Below are 23,996 nucleotides of genomic sequence, written 5' to 3'. Positions count from 1 at the left end.
AACAAAGTCACCCGTTTCCATTGATTTTTACCTACAGTATATCTGCTTACGATTATACATTTTAAATTAGGTAATAAATAAAGCGGTAACCATTTAAATGATCCATCGACAAACTATGGCGTGGCGTTATGACCGTATTGCAACTTATCAATTCCACAATTTTGATGGCATTTTCTGTTAAACTCTGCAGCGGATTTGAGAGCCGATAGTGTAAGTGTTATGTATACATCATAATTTCATACAAGTTTGACGTTTAAAATGACACTTGCACTGCGTGGACTATCAAAATCGCTGCAGACTTTTTACGGTCTGACTATAAGATGGTGGTACTAGTGCTCGACATGCTAATGGCCAATAGATGATACGTACCCTGCTGTTCACCTCTATTGACAATGACTTAAGTTTCAAGATGACTTGTACTGTACTGGGACCGCATCGAGCGGCAGTCAGTACCACTACCTTATGGCTCCTCTACACGATGGGCCAACGCCGGCCACTCCAAGGGACGCAGCCATGCGGTAGAATGAGTTAGCAATATCACTCTAACGCATAAATGCGTCTCTTGGAGTGGCCGGCGTTAGTCCATCGTGTAAAGGAGCCATTATACAAATTCAGCCATCAAAAGCTGATTAACTATTTGAAAATGTGTTCACGAAATTAAGGTTGCGGAAACTCTCGCGGCAGAATTATGCTCACAAACATAAAAAACTCATTGTAGCATCATTTAAAAACCGATTTCCAAGACCGAAGTGATCCCATTAAGAGCTCCGTGAACATAGTTTTGTACAGTCAGCAGCAAAAATTACTAAGCGACCGAATTATTCAAAATGATCTTGACGCGACTTATTTATTTGTTAGGTACTTTTGATTTTAGGTACTTAATCAAGGTAATTTTGAACACCTCGCCCGCTTAGCAGCTTCTGCTGCTGATTGTACCGAGCTCTAAAAACATAGGTAGACGTGATTAACACATTCACTGCCCCCGACGCACATGTGCGTCCACCGTCACACAAGTTTATTCCTAGGCCACGCCCCCTGGCAATGAATGCGTTAATAATACAAAATGAACCATTTGTAGTAAAATGGTTAAATGGATAAGCGGTGAAATTTTGTAGGCATTACGGTTTAAGACATTTATTTCTCAAAAAGAAAGCCGAAAGCTACCAGTCTAGAAATGTATACAGGGTGTCCCTAGCCATTGGACAAATTACATTATGCATTAGGGTATTTAGAACCAGTATACAAAGTATCATACCAATCGGTGTAGCGGTTACGAACAAATTAACAAATTACGATTTTTTTTACTTTGGAGCAACCTGTATGTGTTAGTAGCTCCTATAAAAAAGATAATCAAAACGGTCGAAGAAGGTTTCATACTATTTATTACCTTAGGACTCCCATTTTTAGGGTTCCGTACCAAAGGGTAAAACGGGACCCTATTACTAAGACTTCGCTGTCCGTCCGTCCGTCCGTTTGTCCGTTTGTCCGTTCGTCCGTCCGTCCGTCCGTCCGTCCGTCTGTCACCAGGCTGTATCTCACGAACCGTGATAGCTAGACAGTTGAAATTTTCACAGATGATGTATTCCTGTTGCCGCTATAACAACAAATACTAAAAACAGAATAAAATAAAGATTTAAATGGGGCTTCCATACAACAAACGTGATTTTTGATCAAAGTTAAGCAACGTCGGGAGTGGTCAGTACTTAGATGGGTGACCGTTTTTTTTTTGCTTTTTTTTTCGTTTTTTTTGCATTATGGTACGGAACCCTTCGTGCGCGAGTCCGACTCGCACTTGCCCGGTTTTTTATTTAACATTAATAAGATTCTGACTTTTGATAAATGTCATCATTGCCGCACATTTTCAAACAAATTGTCAAAATCACTGTATGTTTCTTTTTGAGTCGATTATTGGAAATAAGTTTTGTTTGATAATTTATTTTTTTATCTTTTGTTCTAATTAAAGACACATTACTGTTACACGATTTCTGAGAAGTAACCCTACATGGGATTTCAGGGTTTGTCCAATGGCTAAGGTCACCCTGTATAACCTAAAACTTAATACTTAAAAATACTTATAATACAGATGAACTAAAATCTATAATAATTATATACATACATAATTACATATAAATGTATACCTATAGGTAAGTACAGTACATACCTATGTACTATAGTTAATATGTTCCCGGTAGCAATCGGTATCTAAAGATTATATGTAATTCGGCTTTGTATTATATTTTGGAGCTACCATTTTCAAATGTCTAAATAGCTCTTTGTCTTCAGTCTGGCAAGCGAATCTTAGTTATTAATAAATTATGCAATGATTCGCGTCAGTTCGAGTCAGATCCACCGACTTATATTTACCAATGGTTTTATGGACAATTCGGTATTAATTGATGAAGCAAAAGTAAGGCTAAGAGAGGACAAATAATTTATACCGCATTATCAACTCTTACTATTCACACAAGTAACGCCAGGCTTTCTGTAACAGTTACATAGACTAGGCTCTTAATATTCAGTAGAAGATACGAATAAACTTAACATAACTAACGCAACGAAGGACATAGGCGCAAACGAAGCACCTGAATTTGGCTTTATCTTAGAGGCAATCTTTGCTGTAACATTCTTCACATTACCCAAAAACTTATCGAGAATATCCGACCTCGCCGTGACGTCACACGCCGTGTGGCTAATCGCTTCTAAGACGGGAGCTGTGAATACCCTGAAGTTAACATCTGCAGGGTTCATTTGTCCGTACATCCAGAAAGGCAGCCTGTTAGAGAGAACCCATAAGTTCTGATTGCTGTCCACCTTAATGTCAGTAGGGTAGATCATGGTAGTGTCGTTCATGGAGATTCTACCCTGGTTCTTCATTGTATATTCCTTGTTGGACGTCCGCCAGCAAGCCACAGCGTTAAGGTTCACTAAAGAGTAGAAAAGGACGCCCGTTCTGGGGTCCACGAAGGACGCACTTGATTGAGCATTTGGACCTCTGCTACCGAGTAGTTTAAAAGCATTGAAGTTAGCTTCAGCTAAAGTCTTGTTCCTCAGGTATTCTGTGGAGACAGCGAACTCATTAAAGCTCGCCATCGGGTGGAAATAGAGGGTGCTGTAGTTGTCAGCGTTAGGCGCAGAAAGTCCCATGCCGAAGATGGCGTCATCCCAAGTGAAGTTCAATCCTTTAATGTTAAAATCGCAAGCTAGAGGATCTTGGTTGAAGTAATGATGACTAATTCTCCACGATTCGTTCTTTTCCCACGAGTAGACTACGATTCCCGCCTTACCAACGTCGCCGGCGTACGCGAATGTTTTTTCGCAATCGAAATCCTCCACGGCAATGTTGGCGAATCCAGAATCTTGTTTGACCTGATCTGCAGGGAACGTGTACTTTCTCAAAAGATTATCTGTCTTCAAGTCATAGACGATGATGGAGGGCGGGAATTTGGTAGCGTTACTCGTAGTTTCGAGGCTGCCCATCTTTCCGCTGTCGAGAACCCAAAGTCGACCGCACTTGTCAGCTCGGACCCTGTACGGTGAAATGATTTCTGGAGGTTTCCCATCACTACCGATAGAGTGCGCTGCCCAACTCGGATAGGGGATTAAGTTCGGTGACTTCGTGCTATTATCTGCAATTAAAGAAAAATGCCGATAAGTTCACTTAATCCTGGTTAAATATTGCATTACGAACTTACACGATACAACAAAACGCGCTTTAGTCATAGTTTAACAAAAGACTGCCTACTTTTGAAACATTAATGGACGCATGTATGTCAACATCCATTATTACAGGGAAAGTTATTTCAAATAGCTCGCTGATGTACCTGTCTGTCGATGTTTAATACCACAATGGAATTGAAAAGGAATAGTTATTGAATATACTATTGTCAACTCTTTTGTATACTTTACATATGTAGGTATCTATAGACTTTCACTATAAATACTATTGAATACGGGGTATTCACCATGTATAACATTTTCCTTATTGAGTTCCAGATATTTCGGCACGGAAGTCCACATGCCATCTTAAATTCTTCACGGAGTAACGTGAAAGTGGAAAACACGTATGACTCAGGGTCGGACAGTCACTTGGTAGACAAGCCAAAGGTGTTTAAACATTAGAATTAGATACTCTCTTGTAACTTCGTTAATTAAAATCGTTAATAGGTAATTTATGACGAACTTTTTCGTGATTGAGGAAAAGGCTCTTGTATCTGAGTCACATTGTGATTGTGACAATTGAAATGGATTCTAATGGGTAAAGTATTAAGACAGTAATTACGCTAATGTGGTTTTAGTTTGTCAAAACACCAATAGTTTTAGGAAGTCACTGAAGTCAGTGACATCGTCATATAAGTGCCTAACGTGTCTGTTTCCGATCACTTTAAATCTGGGAATAACTGTATTAATTAATGTATGACGTCTCATATTTTACTAGTTTATGTTTTGTATGTGGATGTGGAGTAGATAATGTTGAAGTATAGCAAACATATAAATGTGCTTTGTAGACCCTACGTTTCTAAATTAAAGAGATTCGTCATATCCGAAAAAGGATTTTACCTACTATATATATATTTATTTGAGATATAAAAGAAATCTAATTTGATTTCTAATAATACTTCAGTGTTTATAGTTTTATTCGTTCTTTAACTGTATATTATATGATGTCTGATCAACATAATAAGAATATATTTGGTATTTTATAATGTAAAATTATCTCTGTTATACGCGTATCACGATTTAATTCAGAACGCTTTATACGAGCTAAGATTTTTGAGTTCTGTCTCATCATTACTATTGAGAAGCTTACGATGTTTATTGTTTACATAGAAATTTTACCACGTTCAAGTCAATTGTAAAATATGAGTCAGACGCGGCGATCGATCATATCGTGGTCCTTGTTACTTTGACTGAAGGCCTAAAATTGCCTGACATTTCACAGAGAAATATATGTGTAGGTAAATAAGTAAAATTAAATATCGTTCGCGTGTTAGTAATACCCTCAAGTCATCGGTCGAACTATTTCAAAAGCTATAAGTTCATTTGCCTGTCTGTATTTAGAAAGCCATTTGGTTTTATTATCATCGTAGTTATTCGTTGTAAAGTACGTCTCGAAGAACACAAAAACATAAGTCGTAAAGGGCCCAGTCAACCGCCAATTGTACACAAGGACAGTAAAATTTGTTTCAACTACAATTTTGATGTACTTACTGGACCTATGTTTTTAAAGCATGTCTGCTGTTAAACGAAATATCTTTTCCAATGTGCTATTTTAATTACATGAGACTGGGGCTCCCATACGTCAAGAAACGATAAATTGTAATTAACAACTTAATACCCAGTGTTTTACAACCATATATACACGACATATTGTCTTTGAATGAAAAGACAGAACAGACTAGATGAGGGATGTTGAAATTGTTGAATCCCTATTAATATTAATATTTTAAATACGAAAGTAACTGTCTGTCCGTTACCTCTTTATGCTTAAGCCACTGAATCGATTTAGATGAAATTTGGTATACTTAGAGATAGTTTGCTATCCGGGAAAAATCATGGCATACTTTTAATCATCATCATTGCAAGCAGCTTATGTTTTAATAATAACAGATCCTCACCATTCAAGTTAACATAATTCAGCGTAGACGGCACCCCATGTTTCCACCGCGGCACCGTGACGAACAGCCTATCCTGGTAGACCTCCACACCCATCGGTATGTTGTTCTCCGGGATGAACGTCTTGCTGTCGATCGCCTGCTGGCGCGCCTCAGGACTGGCGTATTGGTAGTCCAGCTGACTCCATTCGAAGACTAGGTGGAGCTTGTCGCTCGACGCGAGGCAGGCGAGGGAGAGGAGAAGAAGGGAGCGGAGCCCCATGTTGGTCACTGGAATAGAGGAGATATATGGTTAGTTACAATTCTGTTACAGTGGAATTTTCCCAATAGCTCGGTAAAAGTCGTATTGAACTACTGGAACGATCACTTCACGATATAACTGATTTTTATCTAGTTCCAAAAAGCAATGATTTCAGAATTCTTATTCATGTAACACTTTTGGAAACAATATGTGGAGTAAGAGGATCGATTACCGAGGCTGCAATTACTTTTATGACTTTTTGGACACGGTATATTATGGCCCGACCCTACTTACTTACTATCCCAATTTTTTGTATCGTCATTAGGTCGTTAGGTCTTTACCAATTTCAGGGCAATGCAAACCGGACGCGTGCGCAGCACGGCTCCGTCTGCAGTTCCTACAAATCGAGAGGCGAATGTATCTACACGTCCGTGTGTGCCAATTGTGCCATTCTGTACTTAGGTACATGCCTCTCTATTGTTCTTGCAAATCCGAGCGATAGAGAGGCAGCTAACGAATTTTTGATTTTGTGCTAAAGGTCTAAACAACACCCGCTGCAACCCATACTGAACCTTATCTCTTTACGATTAGGTTTATAAATATGCAGTAATGTAACTATCGCTACAATGTTTGCGAATGACATAACGAGAGCTTACAATCGCGCACAATCAATCAGCGCGCGCAGGGTGAGTGACCTTGCGCAGTTTAGAGGTCAGCTGCGCAAGCGACCATTGTCGAGTCGCATTCTACTGCGGACCTCTACGGAACTTTTAGTTCATATAGGCACGTCACAAGAAGCCAAAATATATACTTACTTTTATTCAATAGGTTGTTTTGTAATTTATTGCGTTGATATTTTACCATCTACTAATTATATACGAGTTACATATTTATGTTTCACAACGTGTTATCGTATATTTAAAAGTGACAAAATACCTAGTTTACTAAAATGCACCTGATCTGGTAGGTACATAAAGTACTTACAACAATAAGTTATAATAAGGGATCTAATTCTAATGAAGAGCCTTGAGGAACTCCATGGAAATATCCCTAATTACTCGTACAACAAGGCTCGCTAACCGTCATACTCGAGAGCACTCAGAATTAAAGTTTACTTTTAAAGTGGACAACGCTTATTTAACCTCGTGGGAAAAGTAAAATCCACAAACATAGCCATGCAGGTAATAATACGAATGTATTTTTCCACTGATGCACTTTGTACAATTTCCCTGTAACAGTATCAGTGACAGGCATATCCGCCGGAAGCAACAAGGTCGAAGGTCCGGGTAACCTCGGTAAGTTCTCGTGAACTTTGGAATGTTTTTAACCTTTCGACAATTCCAACAAAATGATTGATAACCGACTACCGTCCGCTACCAGTATCTTTTTGATAACATAACCAAGTCAGTGCCCCGCAGGTAAAAGGGAGCTAGCGCAAAATTGTACTTATTATATTGAGTTTTTACACGTTTTAATCAAAGCCAAATGCAACAAAAAAATGCACATGGGAACTAGACTATATTTGCAAGGGCAGACTCCAACCGAGACCTTAAAAGTTTAAAGTTGGCTCGAAAGAAAAAATTACGAAGACATGTCTAATTTTCATTAATATTCAGTTGTATATTGTTACCTTGCATACCATAGTAGTGTAATTTTAGAGTATCAAATAGGTACTGACACCTATAATCGAGGTATCTGATTAGCAAAATTTTATACAAAAGTACCTATATTTTTAGAGTAATTGAGATAAAATTCAGAACCCGCGAACAGGCCATATCTTCCGTCGCAAGTTTCGCACGGCGCGTCTTTTCTTTTGTCTCCTTCTAATTTCCTGGCTTTAATATCCCTCCTTAAGCAAAAGTCTCCTTAATTTTCCAACAGTCAGTCGATTTACTCGATTTCAATGCGCGCTCAAACCAGTCGGTACGAAGTACGAGTATCTAGGTCGTCCCACTATATCTCCCTGTCGGTCTGCCACTTCTGCAGTAGCCCGATTTCCAGTATTATAAGATTCGGGGACTGAAACAGTACCTAAGACCTACTCTATAATAGAATCGTTATTCGCATTAAAGTAAGTTTCTATATTTTTAGTTAAGTACAGTTTTTTTGTTTCGCCATTGTACTGATTTTGTACGCTTCTGTCATTTAAAACTGTTCAAGGAACATCAGTGCCACCTTCAGCAGTTTTAGTGCTATCATTGTCATAGGTATGATTTAATTCGTCTTCTTTTTGTTTTCCGTCTCCTTCAAAAAAATGGATGGTTTTAAGTTCAACTTTAGTTTAGTTTAATCTAATCAGTTGATATTCATAATCATAATTCAAGAAAATTGTGTTAAATTTCAATTCAATCATAATTCAAGAAAATTGTGTTAAATCTTTACAGTTGTTACACTTTTAAAGTATTTTCAAGTTAAAAACTTCAAACTCGCATGCAATACTTCTTACATAAACACAACATAGCCAGTAATATAAACCACGACACAAAAAAGACAAACGTTATATAGACCTAGTATAAGTTACTCCCTTTTGCCACAAAAGTAAAAGCCTTAGGAATTTAATGAACATTAAAATTCAACGCAATACGACCATTGTTACTGGATCCACGGGAAAATGGCCCGTAAAACTATAATATTAAGAGTCATAAAGGCGTAGACGATGAAATGGACTAACCGATTTGTTCCACGCTTTATCGTAATGCCACTTTTATGATAGCCAAGGAAATGTACTAGAAAATTAAGTTAGTATTGAAACCTAGAATACCATAAATGTATGACGCGATTCATCCAATTTTATGATAATTGTTGCAATAAAGATATAAAACGCGCAATACATTCAATTAAACAGCGTCGCTAACCATCTGAATGAAAAAAAAAATCTGATAGTTGTGGCGCACCTATAAGTTCGCGACTTTGTATATTGCGAATCATAGATATGCATACGTGACATTCAGCATTATATCATGTCAGAGTTGGCAACATACCTGACGTAATATATTCACGTTGTATCATTTTATAACGTTGTATTATATATATCATCATCATCATCATATCAGCCCTTTATCGCCCACTGCTGAGCATAGGCCTCTCTTCTAGTACGCCACTTGTCCCGGTCCTGAGCTAATCTCATCCAACAGTGACCCGCAATTTTCCGGATGTCGTCCACCCAACGAGCCAACGGACGCCAGGCGCTTCTTTCATTTGAAAGCGGCCACCATTCTGTTAACATTTTAGTCCACCTGCCATCACTCATTATATATATATACGTAATAAACGTACCCATGTCTAAAGGATAAAGCAAAACTACACAGACCAGAAAATTTTAGGCTGCATTTCCTCGGCCAATTTTTTAACCCTATGACAAATCTCTTGGTTGGAAATAGTTACGTTTGTGTTGTGAGGTTAAACCTCCATCACTTTCAACAACAGACAGAAGCGGCATTAGAACTTAAAAAGTTCAATCTGATTAAAGATCTCTGCTCGGCGTCTGTTATTTGTCTACTCGTAACAAACTTCGGTCATTCATATTTTTTGTGACCCTCATGTACCCTAAGTTTTTTTTTCTCTATGGGTATCTTGAGTTATTCCTCACGATCCGCCAGTGGAAGCAACTTTAGCCGCCCGCATTTCCGAACCAAAAATGACCTCATCGCATGCCAACGAAAATATATATGTACCCTTGGCCACCCTTGCAGACCGGTTGGAAGACAGAATTTGCATAACAAATGTAAGCAAATTAGATGCAGTGTTTCTTTATGCCGTGACAGGCTTATACATTTCGCGTTAGCGCGTCCTTGGCTTTCGGAAATGTAGAAAATGTACTACTTTTTGGGTGTTATCTGCAACGAGATACGAATTGCAATTTAAATAATTAAAATGCTCCGTTTTCGAGTTAATTTTGTAGGCCATTGTTAAAGCCACCTTTCTGCTGTCATAGACACGATAGCAAACTAACGGAAAAGATAAACCTTAAACTGCAGCTGCAGTATGTGACTACAAACCATTTCCCCAAGTTGGTAGTTTCTACTTTCTTTACTACGAGTACACTGCTTGTCACCTTTATTGCTACATTTGCTGCCTACATAATAAGAGTTTGTGTAGGACTGGGATAATACCTCATCGCACACATACACATATATTCCAACAATATACCGAATAAAAAAAAACCTTTGAACGACCATTACAAAATTTAATGAACCAATAAGACACTGAACGACATTGACAACATAGGTACGCATGCTGCATCCTGATTGTTATCAACAAGTCAGCTAACCCAAACTCTTATCTCACTTACATCTTGAAAAACCACCTTTCCTTCTAACGCATAAGGTCCAAATTACAAGAGAAGATACGAGAATGCATGAATAAAACCAAACTAAACGGCATTAGAGAAATTAAGACAATTTGAACCGAGGCCCATTGCGGCACGGTTTAGAGGTCACATGTGCTGTGCTAAATTAACGAAATGTAAGCTTTAATTGCAGGTAATACGAGCTATGCGATCGATATAGTTAAATAGTTTAGATATTGACACTATTGAAGGTTAAATTTACAGGTGTAGGCAAACAATTCGATGACTGTACTGTTTAGAATCTAAACGGTACAGTCATCGAATTGTTTCAATCTAAACTTAAGATTGAATTGGCGTCGGTCTCATTAGTCAATAGTCATTATGTATTTTCATTAAGGCGTCCATAAGTTCTATGCTTCACACACTCAATTGCCTGGTAGAAAATTCAAATGTATTCCTTCAATCTTATACAAGATTCAAGAGAAGCTTTAAACTTGGTCTTCACTCCTCAGTTTAGCTTATTTTATTTATTTCAGATTTGGTCTAGACTGAAATACTTATATTGTGCAAACGATTTTTTTTTTCTTAGCCTATTAGTGTGTCTTTCTGCTGGGCAAAGGCCTCCCCTCTTTCCCGCCACTTGTCTCTGTCTAATGGCTCCTCTACACGATTGGCCAACGCCTGCCACTCCAAGGGACGCATTTATGCGTTAGAGAGAGCAAGTAATATTGCTACCTCATACTACCGCATGGCTAGGTCCCTTGGAGTGGCCGGCGTTGGCCCATCGTGTAGAGGAGCCATAATGTACACTCCCGCCACTCCACACAGAATGTATCGAGGTTGTCCCGCCATCTCCGTTTGGGTCTTCTAAACGAAATATGTAGGTATACAATAGAACATGTAATTTTTTACTTCTTTCTATAGCCTTTCTGATAACAATAATTCACCCAATTATACTAAATAACACCGTACGACCTTTCTTTACAGTCTAATTCAGTTTGCATTTAAATGCAATTACCCAACTCGGTGATTTGAATGAAATAAATCAGGATTAGACATGGACAATGAATTGTAATTGGTATACGATTAACAAAGTTTGTGCAACGGATTTAAATACTTTATCGTTGAAGTTATGAGTGTTATAACAACGGCGGACATACAACTATACCTATTTAGTACAGAAATCGCTTGACTATGTCCGCAGGACATGTCTGTATACGCATCAAGAAAAACTGAAAGGAACCCATACTTTGCACAATAAGCTTTTTGTACTTCATGCCATCACGTTGCCAATCGAAGTGAAAGTCTGTCAATCTGCAGACAATCTGCTGCCGCGGGGTGAGGATATTCCATTCGGGGCGCACAGGGCGGGGTAGAGTGTATACATATCCTTTCTGTATGAAATCTATTTCTTACTCTGTGGTTATCATTCCGCTTTCAGTAAATTTAGGCTAAGGAAAAGGGAACAGGATCAACCGAAACTAATTAAGTTTATCAACTGTTGCATTTATCATTTGATTAATAGAATAAATTTAAAAGTGGAAAAACTACTGTCTTGGGTGACACTTCAACTCACGGCCTCTGGGTTTCTGGAGTTCGAGTCTCGCCCAAGACAGTCCTTTTGCCACTTTTAAATTTATTCTAAGCTTAATAGCATCGTTCGCAGACGTTTCTGCTTCATCATCATCATCATCATATCAGCCCTTTATCGCCCACTGCTGAGCATAGGCCTCTCTTCTAGTACGCCACTTGTCCCGGTCCTGAGCTTATCTCATCCAGAAGTGACTCGCAATTTTCCGGATGTCGTCCACCCAACGAGCCAACGGACGCCAGGCGCTTCTTTCATTTCAGACGTTTCTGCTTGTTAAAAATTAAACAATGTTACACAAAGGGCATTCCTAACTAACGCAGTCTTCTGCAGAATCCTGATCATAACAATTGTAATTATGACAGATGTCACGATAATCCATTGTCCACTCGCAATTAATGTAAACGCAATAAGTACTACTACTGCTGATTGTTTCTGCAAAAAATGGAAGATACTACTCGTAAAGTTACTAGGTATCTTATTAGCTAATTAAAAGCATTGTACGATTTTACAATACCTATTCGTCTGCATGTGTTCAGCTTTGAAATATATGTATGTATTATGAAACGCTAATTAATGTAAAGTATATAAGTATGTATAAGTAATTAATGTTCAAGGCGTACATTTAGTAATGGTTAAATTTTTGCACGTCTACGTATTTAAAAATAAAAAGTTGTGAAAACAATATAAAGTCTTTTATGTCCTTTTATACGACAACTATGGCAAACAACCACACGGCCCGCCTGCTGGTAAGCAGTCTCCGTAGCCCATGCACGCCTGTAACTCCAGAGGTGTTACATGCGCGTTGCCGACCCTAACACTCCACACCCTCGTTGATCTCTGGCAGCTTTACTTCCGACAGGAACACAACATGAGTATATGTAGGATATGTTAAAATGTATGCTAATATTTTCCAATTCACAATCTCCGATTCGACAAGAATGACATACTGTCACTTCCTTTTCCTCTTCTTGTCTTTGGCCTCTGGTTATTTTTATATTTTTACAAGTTATAAATCATCATCATCTTTATATTGATTCCTAAATGTTGTATTGCTATATACACTGATAAATAAAAAAATAAAAACTACGATATTGTAAGATTATTTTTAGGGTTCCGTACCCAAAGGGTAAAACGGGACCCCATTACTAAGACTTCGCTGTCCGTCCGTCCGTCCGTCCGTCTGTCTGTCTGTCTGTCACCAGGCTGTATCTCACGAACCGTGATAACTAGACAGTTGAAATTTTCACAGATGATGTATTTCTGTTGCCACTATAACAACAAATACTAAAAACAGAATAAAATAAAGATTTAAGTGGGGCTCCCATACAGCAAACGTGATTTTTGACCAAAGTTAAGCAACGTCGGGCGTGGTCTTTACTTGGATGGGTGACCGTTTTCTTTTTGCATTTTTTTCCGTTTTTTTTTTGCTTTATGGTACGGAACCCTTCCTGCGCGAGTCCGACTCGCACTTGGCCGGGTTTATTTTATTGAAGATCTCTCAAGCACGTGTTCTACTACACCACTACCCGGAGATCTTCTCAAAATTTTACCCCTTATAAAGCAAAAGCGGCGTCAACCTATAAATAAAGCATAATCGTGAAACAAGACAGTGTCTACCTACTATACCTCAATATCTATATGCGATTTGACCCACGCCATGCCCGAAATGGCGGTCCAAGGTGAACAGGTAAATTGGATTATTTTATTTTTACCGGGTCACACAGACATAACCGGAACTTGATGTGAATAAAAAAATATTGCGACACTGTTTTAACCACTACTATTTAAAGTTCAATAACTTACAACCCCAACATTGACTAAACAATTTGTCACAAGGCAAAAGATTTTAAAAGTAAACCGAATCGTTCGTCTCGCCATCGCCGACTTGGTCTGCCTGCGACTGCGACTCTGCATATTCGAGCAATAGAGAGGCCTATAACGAAAAGAAATTTAGATTTTTGCGTTTCGCGGTAGACTCTCTGTAAATTTTAATTCGTTTGTGGTGAGCGTTCCGACTGATCATCTAGCGACCTTCACCAAGGAGGAGTTTTGGCCGAAGGGTGTCAAGTTTCGGCGGTTCCGCGGCCGGCTCCCTGACACTGAGGGGTTGCGTAATGCATCGCAGCCATAATGTGATTTGTAGTGTTTAGTTTTAAAATATATTTTTATAATATGTATGCTAGTTTTAAGGTATTTATGTATGGGCCACTAGTTGCCTGAAATAAAGATTTTCATTTCATTTCATTTCATTTTAAACCGCCTTGATGCATCAAAGTCATGGTGAACACTTGTCAAAAAACTGTTTAAGGCGACTATGCCTACTTACTTATACATACTAACATATAAGATAATTTATGTTTTACGGTGATCAAAAAGTCCATGTTATTACATAAAGTAAATATAAGAACCTTCGTAAACGGGTTTGGCGTGCCACAGGGAAGTACACTAAGACCGATAAAGTCATTGGCCAATATCATTACTGTTTAGAAGGTTGTTATATTGCAACTATGGTAATCGATACTGTCTTGTGATCTAAAAACAGTTTATTAATGAATATTGGCATTTTAAATTGACTTTTTACCTCTCGTCTTTGTATGATTAGGATCCTGATCGAATTTTTAGTCATCTTTTTGCATTTTTTAGAACGTGTTTTTCTGCTCTAAGATACATCACAAATCACAACCGTTTTTAAATCCATTTTACCACACTCATATTAAAGTTTAAAGAAAGCCATTTTGCTAAAATAATTTGCGTTAGTACGAAGTTAGTTCGTTACTGTTAAGTAATTTAGTACGAAGCCATGGATTAATAGGGTAAATAGTAGGAAATAACGAAGTAGGCACTATGTCTATTATATTTTCCTCAACTACTTCATTAAAAAAAATCTCTGCAATTAAAGACATATCCTTGTTCAATTAAGGAAAAATCTATAGAAACCATAATTCATTACTCACCAAGCCACAGAAACCTTCGCTTAGTTACATTGCAAGATACATACTTAACTTAGTGTAGGTACTTAGTATAAATTATTGATACTTCATAATCACGTACCTAAGGACGGACGAGTATTAAAAGTAGGTAGATAAATGATGTGGTGTAACCAATTTGTAGATTTGTCTTTACAAATGTTATTAAGATGCACAATTTTAATACAGGATGACGCACGAATTTTGCCACACAAACAAAGTTTAAATAAATCTGTTTTGTTTACCATTTACTCGTCGGTAATGAATACGAGTATATCCGTTTAAAGACATTAAGGAATTTATTGTTTAAACATTGCTACTGAAAAATTGCTGTTGATGTGTATACATTCATAATTTTTGTTATACCTATTTTAAAATGGAGAGTTTCATGGCAACTATATTATATAATAATGCAGTTATGAGGTAAAACTTCAATGTAAAACGACCTCTTTTGAGCGAAAATGATTTAGACTGCACAGTTGACATCAAGTTGAATTGGTTTTTAATTTATTTTTTTTAAATAAGAATATTTTAAAACGTCTTAGTAACTAGAATTATGAATATTATGATTTCCGCGATGAAAACTATTCTTATGTCCATTCCCGAGATTAAACTATCCGAGTATCCCCATACCAAAATGTCATCTAAATTGGTCATTTTTTTTTTTTTTTTTTTATTATGCATGGGTTTACTCATGGCCACAGACTAGCCGAGGCGTAGACGTAAACCATTCATTCAATTTAATTAAAAAAAGCTGGGCTCTTGTCGGTGTAGCGTGATGAAATTGCTTCCATCTTGGTCGATCCGAAGCCAGCCCTTTATAGTTCGTTTTTCTTAGCATTAGAAATAAGGTAAATAATCTTCATGTGTCTTTTTATTGAATAACACGTTTTAAAAATAAGTCACGGCAAATATGTAAGAATTATGAATCTTATTATATCTAATACGATCATTTACATATATTATTTTGCTTTCATAAGTAATAGTTACTGATTTTTAAAAAGCGTCAAGATCGCTTACCTTCTTTCTAAAATGATAAAATAACGAACTATTAATGTCCCTGGTAAGACACGGCCCCTACCTACATGCTCCTTTACTAGGCTCATATAACTTTTTCTTGGTCTTTCGCCAATTGGTAGGTACAAAGATTTAAGGTTGATTAATTAAGACAATACAATCGGTAAAAACCACTTGATAACAAATAGATTTCAATGATTAATATAATACATAAAGTAGTCCAACAGGTAAATAGGACGACCATATAATGTGTCACGGTAGAGACTTGCCAGTAATTGGCAATTAAATAAAATATTTCATTAACTTACAAGTAATTACTCGTTTAAGTATAACAAATTGCCTTTTGTATTGCAGCCTTGGTGAAAGATAAGAGTCATAAGAGGTACAAACACTCATTGTAACTTAAAACATGGACACCTTCCTAACCTGAAGGTGTCCATGTTTTAAGTTACAATGAGACTAACACATTTGCTAACGTAACGTACATTTCAGGTACTTATAGAAAATTAAGAAGAAAATATGAAAAGCCTTAATTCCAGTAAGAAACTGAGCGGAATCTAAACCAATAGGTTTCATGAAATTACATGCAATATAGGGGCACTGAAATTTTATAATATGTTCACTCCCTAATACCTCCAGACTAGTGAGTGCCTACGCCAATTCTCAGGATTAGTTGTCAAGCGGGCCCCACGCTCCCGTGAGCCGCGGCAAAAAATCCGGGACAACGCGAGGAAGATGTGATGACTCAAACTTTCAATTGTTAGGGTAAAAGTCCAAGAAACTCACTAAGTAAGCCTCAATTAAATAGATATGCTAAATTTAGTTCGGCATTAAAATCAATTTAACCAATTGGTTATTGCTAATAAGCTTAATTAAGATTTTGTCCTCGTTCTCCTTCGTATGAATAGGTATTGTACTATGAAAACCTGCACAAACTGTTCAAATTCGGCCAACAAATATGTTTTATATAACAACTCTGATAGGTAACTAGTTTTCATGAAAGTTGGTAATTTCTAATACATGCAGAAGTGTATTCAAGTGATATGAAGTTAATTAAAGACAGCCTTCTGATTTTATTGCAAGTTACATATTTTTATAAAACATAACTTCGACGCTAAGCGCTAACTTCGACGATAAAACAATCTTGATCTCTACATCTCTACTCTTGATTAACAGAGATATCCAGTACTATTAAGAGTGATGAAGTGATGAGAAGATCCTTCCGAAGTAACCCACCAGATAGGTACTAAAGATTAAGGCCCACTTGCACCGTCCCACTAACCCGGGGATAAGCAGTTAAACCGTTAACCTAGTGTCAAATTGTACTGGTAACCATGGCAACTTCAAGTTTAACCGATTAACCCCGGGATAGTGGAATGGTTCAAGTGGGCCTAAGTGAAGCCAGCGCCACATTAAGGCCCACTTGCACCATCCCACTAACCCGGGGTTAAGCAGTTAAACCGTTAACCTAGTGTCAAATTGTACTGGTAACCATGGCAACTTCAAGTTTAACCGATTAACCCCGGGATAGTGGAATGGTGCAAGTGGGCCTAAGTGAAGCCAGCGCCACATTAGTATAAACTGAAACCAGTTATGACCGGTAATCAGTGGAATTCCAAATTTGAACGCGACATTTCCTTCCTCGAAGCTGCGCACGCGCGGCCGGAATGCCCTGACCTACAAATTTGACGCTAGTACCTTTTACTTGGCACTAGTCGTTTGATGGATTCCACATATGGGTTCTAAGGTTCTGTGTTAGTATTTAAAAGCTTCATTAACATTTTTAATGTTTATATTAACATAATGTTAGGATTGGGACTATAGTCGGTATCTTTAGGTATTTAAATAAAAGTAAACAAAATCTACCCTCAAATGGCTCCTGAAGCCAGGTGAAGGTAGATGAAAACATTGCATGATCAAATAATGTAGGTTAAAGTCAGGTCCAGATCCAGGCGGACTACTACTACTACTACTACTACTCTACTACTACTACTACTACTACTACTACTACTACTACTACTACTACTACTACTACTACCAACTGTACTACACAACTGTACAACTGTACTATGTTGGTTAGCAAATAAATGTTATAACTACCCGAAAATTTACAAATTATTCGTTTACTTTTATTTAACTATTTACTTAGGTACCTAAGATGCAGAGTATAGACAGTAAGTACCTATTTAGAGATTCTTCGCATTCTTTTGGTACGATTAGCTACGCTCCGATATTTCTGACAACGACCTATACCTATTTTACTAAATAATAAGGTAAACGCCCTAATGTTTGACTGGTTAATTCCATTAGTTGACACTGTTAGTCACTTTTACAGCTATAGTTGCTGCTGAAATGCAGTATAATGACTTCACCTTCCAAATATTACAGTTACCTTCACGGTTTATTATTTTTACAACTACCCAAACATTTTAAAACATCTGCACAACCGAATACTGAAAAGTAAACTTCATAACAATGATATGATGACTAAAATTGTATTCAATTGAAATAATATATTTAAGTATAATACATTCTGCTAATATAGCAATAAAGGCCGATCGTGAATCACCATATTATTACAATGGTACAAGTGGTTATCATAATTTATATCTTAGAGTTAATTGTTTTAGTTCGAATCGTGACACATATCACACATAAGTAAGGTCTACCTAACCTAGATGGATCTTCATATCGGTCCCATGGGAAACCTTGGTCAATATGACCGAGTTAATACATTTTGGACATTCGGAATAACGGCCCCAAAATCAACCAATAGAGGCAGATAACGATATGACGGAGGGACCTCTGATGAGCGATGACATGAATACTGTTTCATAATTGCAATAACAAATATTTGCAGAAAGGAAAACGTAAACACTCTTTGCCTACTCATCTGTTTGTTACAGCCTATTTCGCATGTCCGTATTTGGACGCAGTAAGATCTAAAATAGAGGTGTGAACTAAAAGGCAAGTCAGTATTACGTCGTACTATTCCGTAACCCTCGTGAGACCAGTCACAGCTCATACAAAGTGGAATCATATGATTGATTATACAACAATATCAGTATATATCACCAAAGAAAAAATGGGACAAAATGTTTATTTTACCTACTAGCATTTGGAAATTAAGGATGACTCACGTTGACCGATTGTCCGGGCCGGAGCTTCCATCGCATCGTTTTCTATGGAAAGCATCACGTGATCGCCAGTCATGTCATAGAAAAGTAAGCGCCAGATACATGGCCTGGACTAACGTGAAATTTAAATGTCATCTTATAATGGATGGCTCACGTTAGTCCGGGCCGTCCGGCCCGGATATTCTGGTGCTTACTTTTCTATGACATGACATTTGATCAAGTGATGCTTTTCATAGAAAATGATGCGCCGAAAGCTCCGGCCTGGGCACGGCCCGGTCTAACGTGAGTCATACTTTATACATATTAATTTGCGAAGAGTTGGTCACTCATAGAAACTTAGAATTTCACGCGCTTTTCTTCTGACAAAATTGGGATTAGCAGACGATAAGGCTCATATACATATTTAAGTTATAGTTCTGAATACTAGCAGACCTTTATAAGCTGAAATCAATTTATCAGCCAACCCAGTAATTTAAAAAAAAAGATCCTTAAAAAGAGATTAAAACATACCTTTTAGAAAATTAAACTTTGAGACAATGTGAAGACTTGTTAGGCATCTAACTATGCATGTTAGTTTTTTATATTATAATAAGGATTAACCTATTGTTTAAGTTACTAATTGTTTTGTTTAGGTGCATGATTCGATTAGTTAAGTGAGCGCTTCATTCTCCAACAAACTGGTTACAGTTTGGCGATATTGTAAATTTTGTTTATGAGCATGTAAAGTCTATTCCAATAGAACTTGCTAACTATGTAAATAAACAACGTAATTTTGTTTTGTCACTGTTTCTCTTTGAATTTTCACACCACCTCATCAAATACCCTTGAAACCATACACATATACACTATTGAAACGGTCCGTTCCGTAAAATACATAAATATGTAACTGTATATTGGATATTTAATTAAAAGTTTAAAATGGTTTCATAAGTTAGGTTATTAGGTCCTGATGGAATTGCGGTTTTGTTTCTTTTAAATTCTACAATTGTCTATGATGGGTAGTGTTGTGACTAAAGTTTGTAATATAAACCCGCTACACACTAACCAACTCACGCTCTGTACCTATCGCCACGGTTATAAAATACGTCAATATATCATTCTTAAGTACTAATTTGTCATCTGATCGTGATTAAACAAATTAAAAATAAGTAACTACTTGTTTTTTACTTTTGGTATTTTATTATTCGATATGGTTTGACATTAGTAGATTAGTAGGTATGAGTCTTGCCCATCACTAGTAAATTGATCATTCAGAGACAATTTCAATATGGCGGTTTGTTTACATAGTTAGCAAGTTCTATTGAAATAGACTTTACCTTTTGTGTAAATAAATTTAAAAAAAAATTGTAAACTCCTGCAGAAAGGATACCAACAAAACAGGCTGGTAGTTTTCCTCAAAGGGTCGATCCAAAGCTAAAAACCGGTTTGTAGTCAAGATATTCGGATTGCAATGCATTTAGGTTCCCCGAATTGGGCCTAAGGTAACCTCTCAAACGTGGCTGGAGTTGCAATGTGGGTTGTGGGCGTAGACGATTCCAACGGTTACATATCAGAATACCGAAAACTGATTTACCTAATGTTGAATCACCTATGCTTGATTCACCTATTTTTAAATTACCTATCGATCATTTTACCTAAACATTGACTGACCTAAGTTTATAATATCTAAGCTCAAATAACCTAATGGCCGAAACACCTAATGCACGATGTACCTAATGCACGTTTTACCTATTGCACGTTTCACCTAAAGCTATTATACCTAATGCACGAATTACCTATAGCTGATATACCTAATGGACGATACACCTAAAGCTGATATACTTAATGAACGATGTACCTAAACTTGATTTACCTAATGGACGAAATACCTAAAACTGTTAAACCTATCGCACGAAATACCTTAAGTTGATATACTTCCTGCACGAATTACCTAATGTCGATATGCCTAATGCACGGAATACCTTAAGTCTATATACCTAGAACAAAATTCATATCATTTAGCCGAATGATCAAGTGGCAATTCCACCCAATAATTCGTATGACTTCCCAATCTTACAGTAGAAACTGTTTGTTTGGATAACAACTTAAAAATACACTTTTTGAAACGCTACTTTTTAGGTAGTAGAATGATTTTATAAGTCTGATACAAAATTAGTTATCTTATCCTATCTTATCAAAAACTTAATTTTTGTAAGTTAACATCATGACGATGAAATAAAAGTCGGTTTTGGCACTGTTTGGTCGAAGTTAACCTAACACGCTCCTCCTCGCTTTACTCGTCGTCGCACCTATCTCGACTCTGGCAAATGACTAGACCTTATATTATAATAAAAAATAGTTAGCCAATTGAATAATTTGGCTAAAAAATGTATACTAAATGTTGTATGTCCTAGTAATATTCTACTAAACAATAATTATATTTTTTATTTTAGGTACATATTTCGTTCATTAAGTGCATCGAATTTAGGTATTTCGTTCATTAGGTATGTTAACTTTAGGTAATTCGATCATTAGGTATACCGACTTTAGGTAATTCGTGCAGTAGGTATGTTAACTTTAGGCAATTCGATCATTAGGTATACCGAGTTTAGGTATTTCGTGCATTAGGTATATCAACATTAGGTGTTTCGTGTATTAGGTATATTAGCTTTAGTTATTTCGAGTATTAGGTGTTTCAACTTTAGGTGAATCGAGCATAGGTATTCTGAGCTTAGGTAAACCAAATGTAGGTGAAACGTGCAATAGGTAATTCGTTCATTAGGTGTTATGAGCTTAGGTTAATTGATCATTAGGTATTTAAAAAAATAGGTCAAACGAGCATAGGTGATTCAACATTAGGTAAATCGATTTTCGGTATTCTGATATGTAACCATTCCAACGAATTTGGTGACATCTCAACCTCACCCGATAACAGCTACATAGCGTCAATAGGCGCCAAACAATACGTAGGTATTAACTTACTAACCTACATAGTGGGACTAGACTAGAGGTAGGTGTTATGCTTTTTACGGGTCCGCTATTGCTCATACAAGCACAGAATAAGTAAATAGATAGTACTAGGTACAGAAGACTCACTCTCTAACAAAACGCGTCTGTCACGATCAGCACAGATATGGCCGCTAGGTGGCGACAGGGCCACGCGCGGCTTATGGCAAACCCCTAAATTGGGGTCGAACGGATGGACTTTTAGCTACCTGTAGCAAAGCGACGAAATCGCGGAGTGAGCCACGCCTGATACAAGTGTATACATTCGACAAAGTCGTCGAAAAGGGGGGTCTGAAGTCTCAATTCAGGTATCAAGTTTGTTAATCTAGCACAGTGACAGTTTTTGGGAACTTATTTATAGGTACCTCGGTTTAGCTAACTTTTTATTGGTTTCTGTTACTAAGTTCGTAGTTATTAACCTACATTACACTAATAATTATAATCGTCTTATTTTTCCTATTATTTATCGAACATGTATTACAATATACTTAAATAGAAAAATATAGAAATTAAAATTTATAATACCTACACCTACGATAGGTAATGTAGGTACCAATAGGTGCATTCGGATAATTCTCCGAATCCTTCAGAATGTCGGGTAAATCGGAACATTACCATTAAGTCCATTAAATTAGACCCCATTTTCGGAATTGTCCGACAACTTTAATTATTCGTAATTACTCGAGTACACCTCATAGGTGTAATATGTACAGAACGATTTGATTACTTTACTTATTACTTAATTTATTAACAAACGTGATTACATTGCTAAGCTAGCAATCACGATAGTTTACATACGGCGACGTAGGGTACCTTGAGAACAACTTAATAAATTAAACCTTTGCCAGCAGTGCACTTTGATTAATAACATTTCGATAAGCCTTCGAACTCAAAGATAACTGAGGTCATACTAGAATTGTATAACAGTAAAAACAACGGCAGATATATTACCTCTCAGAAACTAAGTAAAACTTTTCAAACTTCAACTTTCCTTCCTTTGCCATTCCTTGCTCCATTTTGAAAAAAGTTATTCAAAACGGGTTGCCAGCCTAAAAATTTGCATGAATTAAAATAAATTGACCAACCTTTCTGGTTTCCCCGGGTTGAAATCACGTAATACTTGTTGGACACGCTTGTTAACGGTTCTGACACTGATTGGACACGTGTTGAGAGGCCGGTTGCTCGGCAGAGACTGAGGTAGCCATACCTGCATGCCTGCTTCGAGCCGGGTGGCAATGCTTTTCTGTCTGTTAGAGATAGTTCTGCACGACTGCATTTTTAATAATTTTCTGCAGGATTCCATGGATGAAGGATCGATCTGATAACTTAAAAGCATTGGATGATTGCATGTATGGATTACAATTACAACAACACCTAATTATGACTGTATCCAGTTTGCCTAGTAAACTTTTTTTATAAATTTTAAACAAACGTTTGCCTTTCGGTTGCAACCTTAAAAAATCAGAGGTAGTGATTTAATTCTCTTTGGTTAGGTACCTATATAATGTAATGGTACCTATTATACAAATAATGTAGCCAAAAATAATTATTCTCGAGAATTAACCCAAGGGTAACTCACAACAGTAACGACACTGTACTGTTGCAATGTGACACGACGTCGCATCGTGTAATTGAGTTTTGGCACAAACAAAACTCATTTTTCAAAGAATTTTTCGTCTTCGAAGAACGGGGAACAAGTTAGAAAATTAAAGGTTCCGACGAATTGAGAAACCTGAAAATTCGAAATATTGAAATCTATGAGCAAATAAAAGCGTGGTCACCCCAGCTCGCTAACTTCTTAGATACTCAAAGCTATAGACTCGTGACTACAGCCCACCGGCCAAGCCAATTCATCTAATTGGGGTTTGGCTACTTAGTAAATTAATTAAAGATAGGCGTGTCCGGCGAACGTCGGTACTATGAGATTATTCGAAAAGTAAGTTAGTTTTAAGTTATTTTTATTTATTGTTTTTTGACTTGTTTTTGTACCATATATATGAATAAAATTTTTAGTTATTTAGGTAGGTACAATCAATTTGACAAAGAATTAAAATAGCTGACGTAATTACTCAACTACCGACTTAAAGAGTATAACTACAGGTATAGTATATTCGTAAGCCAAGGAAAAATAATAATTTTCACCATAAGACCGTAAAGGC

At 37.0% G+C, this 23,996-nt stretch overlaps 1 protein-coding gene across 1 annotated transcript; it reads right to left on the bottom strand.

Moving 5' to 3' along the window:
• Nucleotides 1–563: 563 nt before the first annotated feature.
• On the bottom strand, nt 564–23,071 carry LOC134670338 (protein yellow). Its single transcript, XM_063528141.1, has 3 exons — nt 22,923–23,071; nt 5,616–5,882; nt 564–3,626 (listed from the first exon to the last, which is right to left on the bottom strand). The coding sequence occupies exons 2-3, from the start codon at nt 5,872–5,874 to the stop codon at nt 2,509–2,511; spliced, it is 1,377 nt and encodes a 458-aa protein (XP_063384211.1). The 5' UTR covers nt 5,875–5,882; nt 22,923–23,071; the 3' UTR covers nt 564–2,508.
• Between the last annotated feature and the right edge of the window lie 925 nt (nt 23,072–23,996).

Source organism: Cydia fagiglandana, chromosome 13, assembly GCF_963556715.1.
Source record: "Cydia fagiglandana chromosome 13, ilCydFagi1.1, whole genome shotgun sequence".
Classification (NCBI taxonomy): Eukaryota; Metazoa; Arthropoda; class Insecta; order Lepidoptera; family Tortricidae; genus Cydia; species Cydia fagiglandana.
Note: the sequence above shows the minus strand (reverse complement) of the source record. Positions and strands in the feature narration are given on the sequence as shown.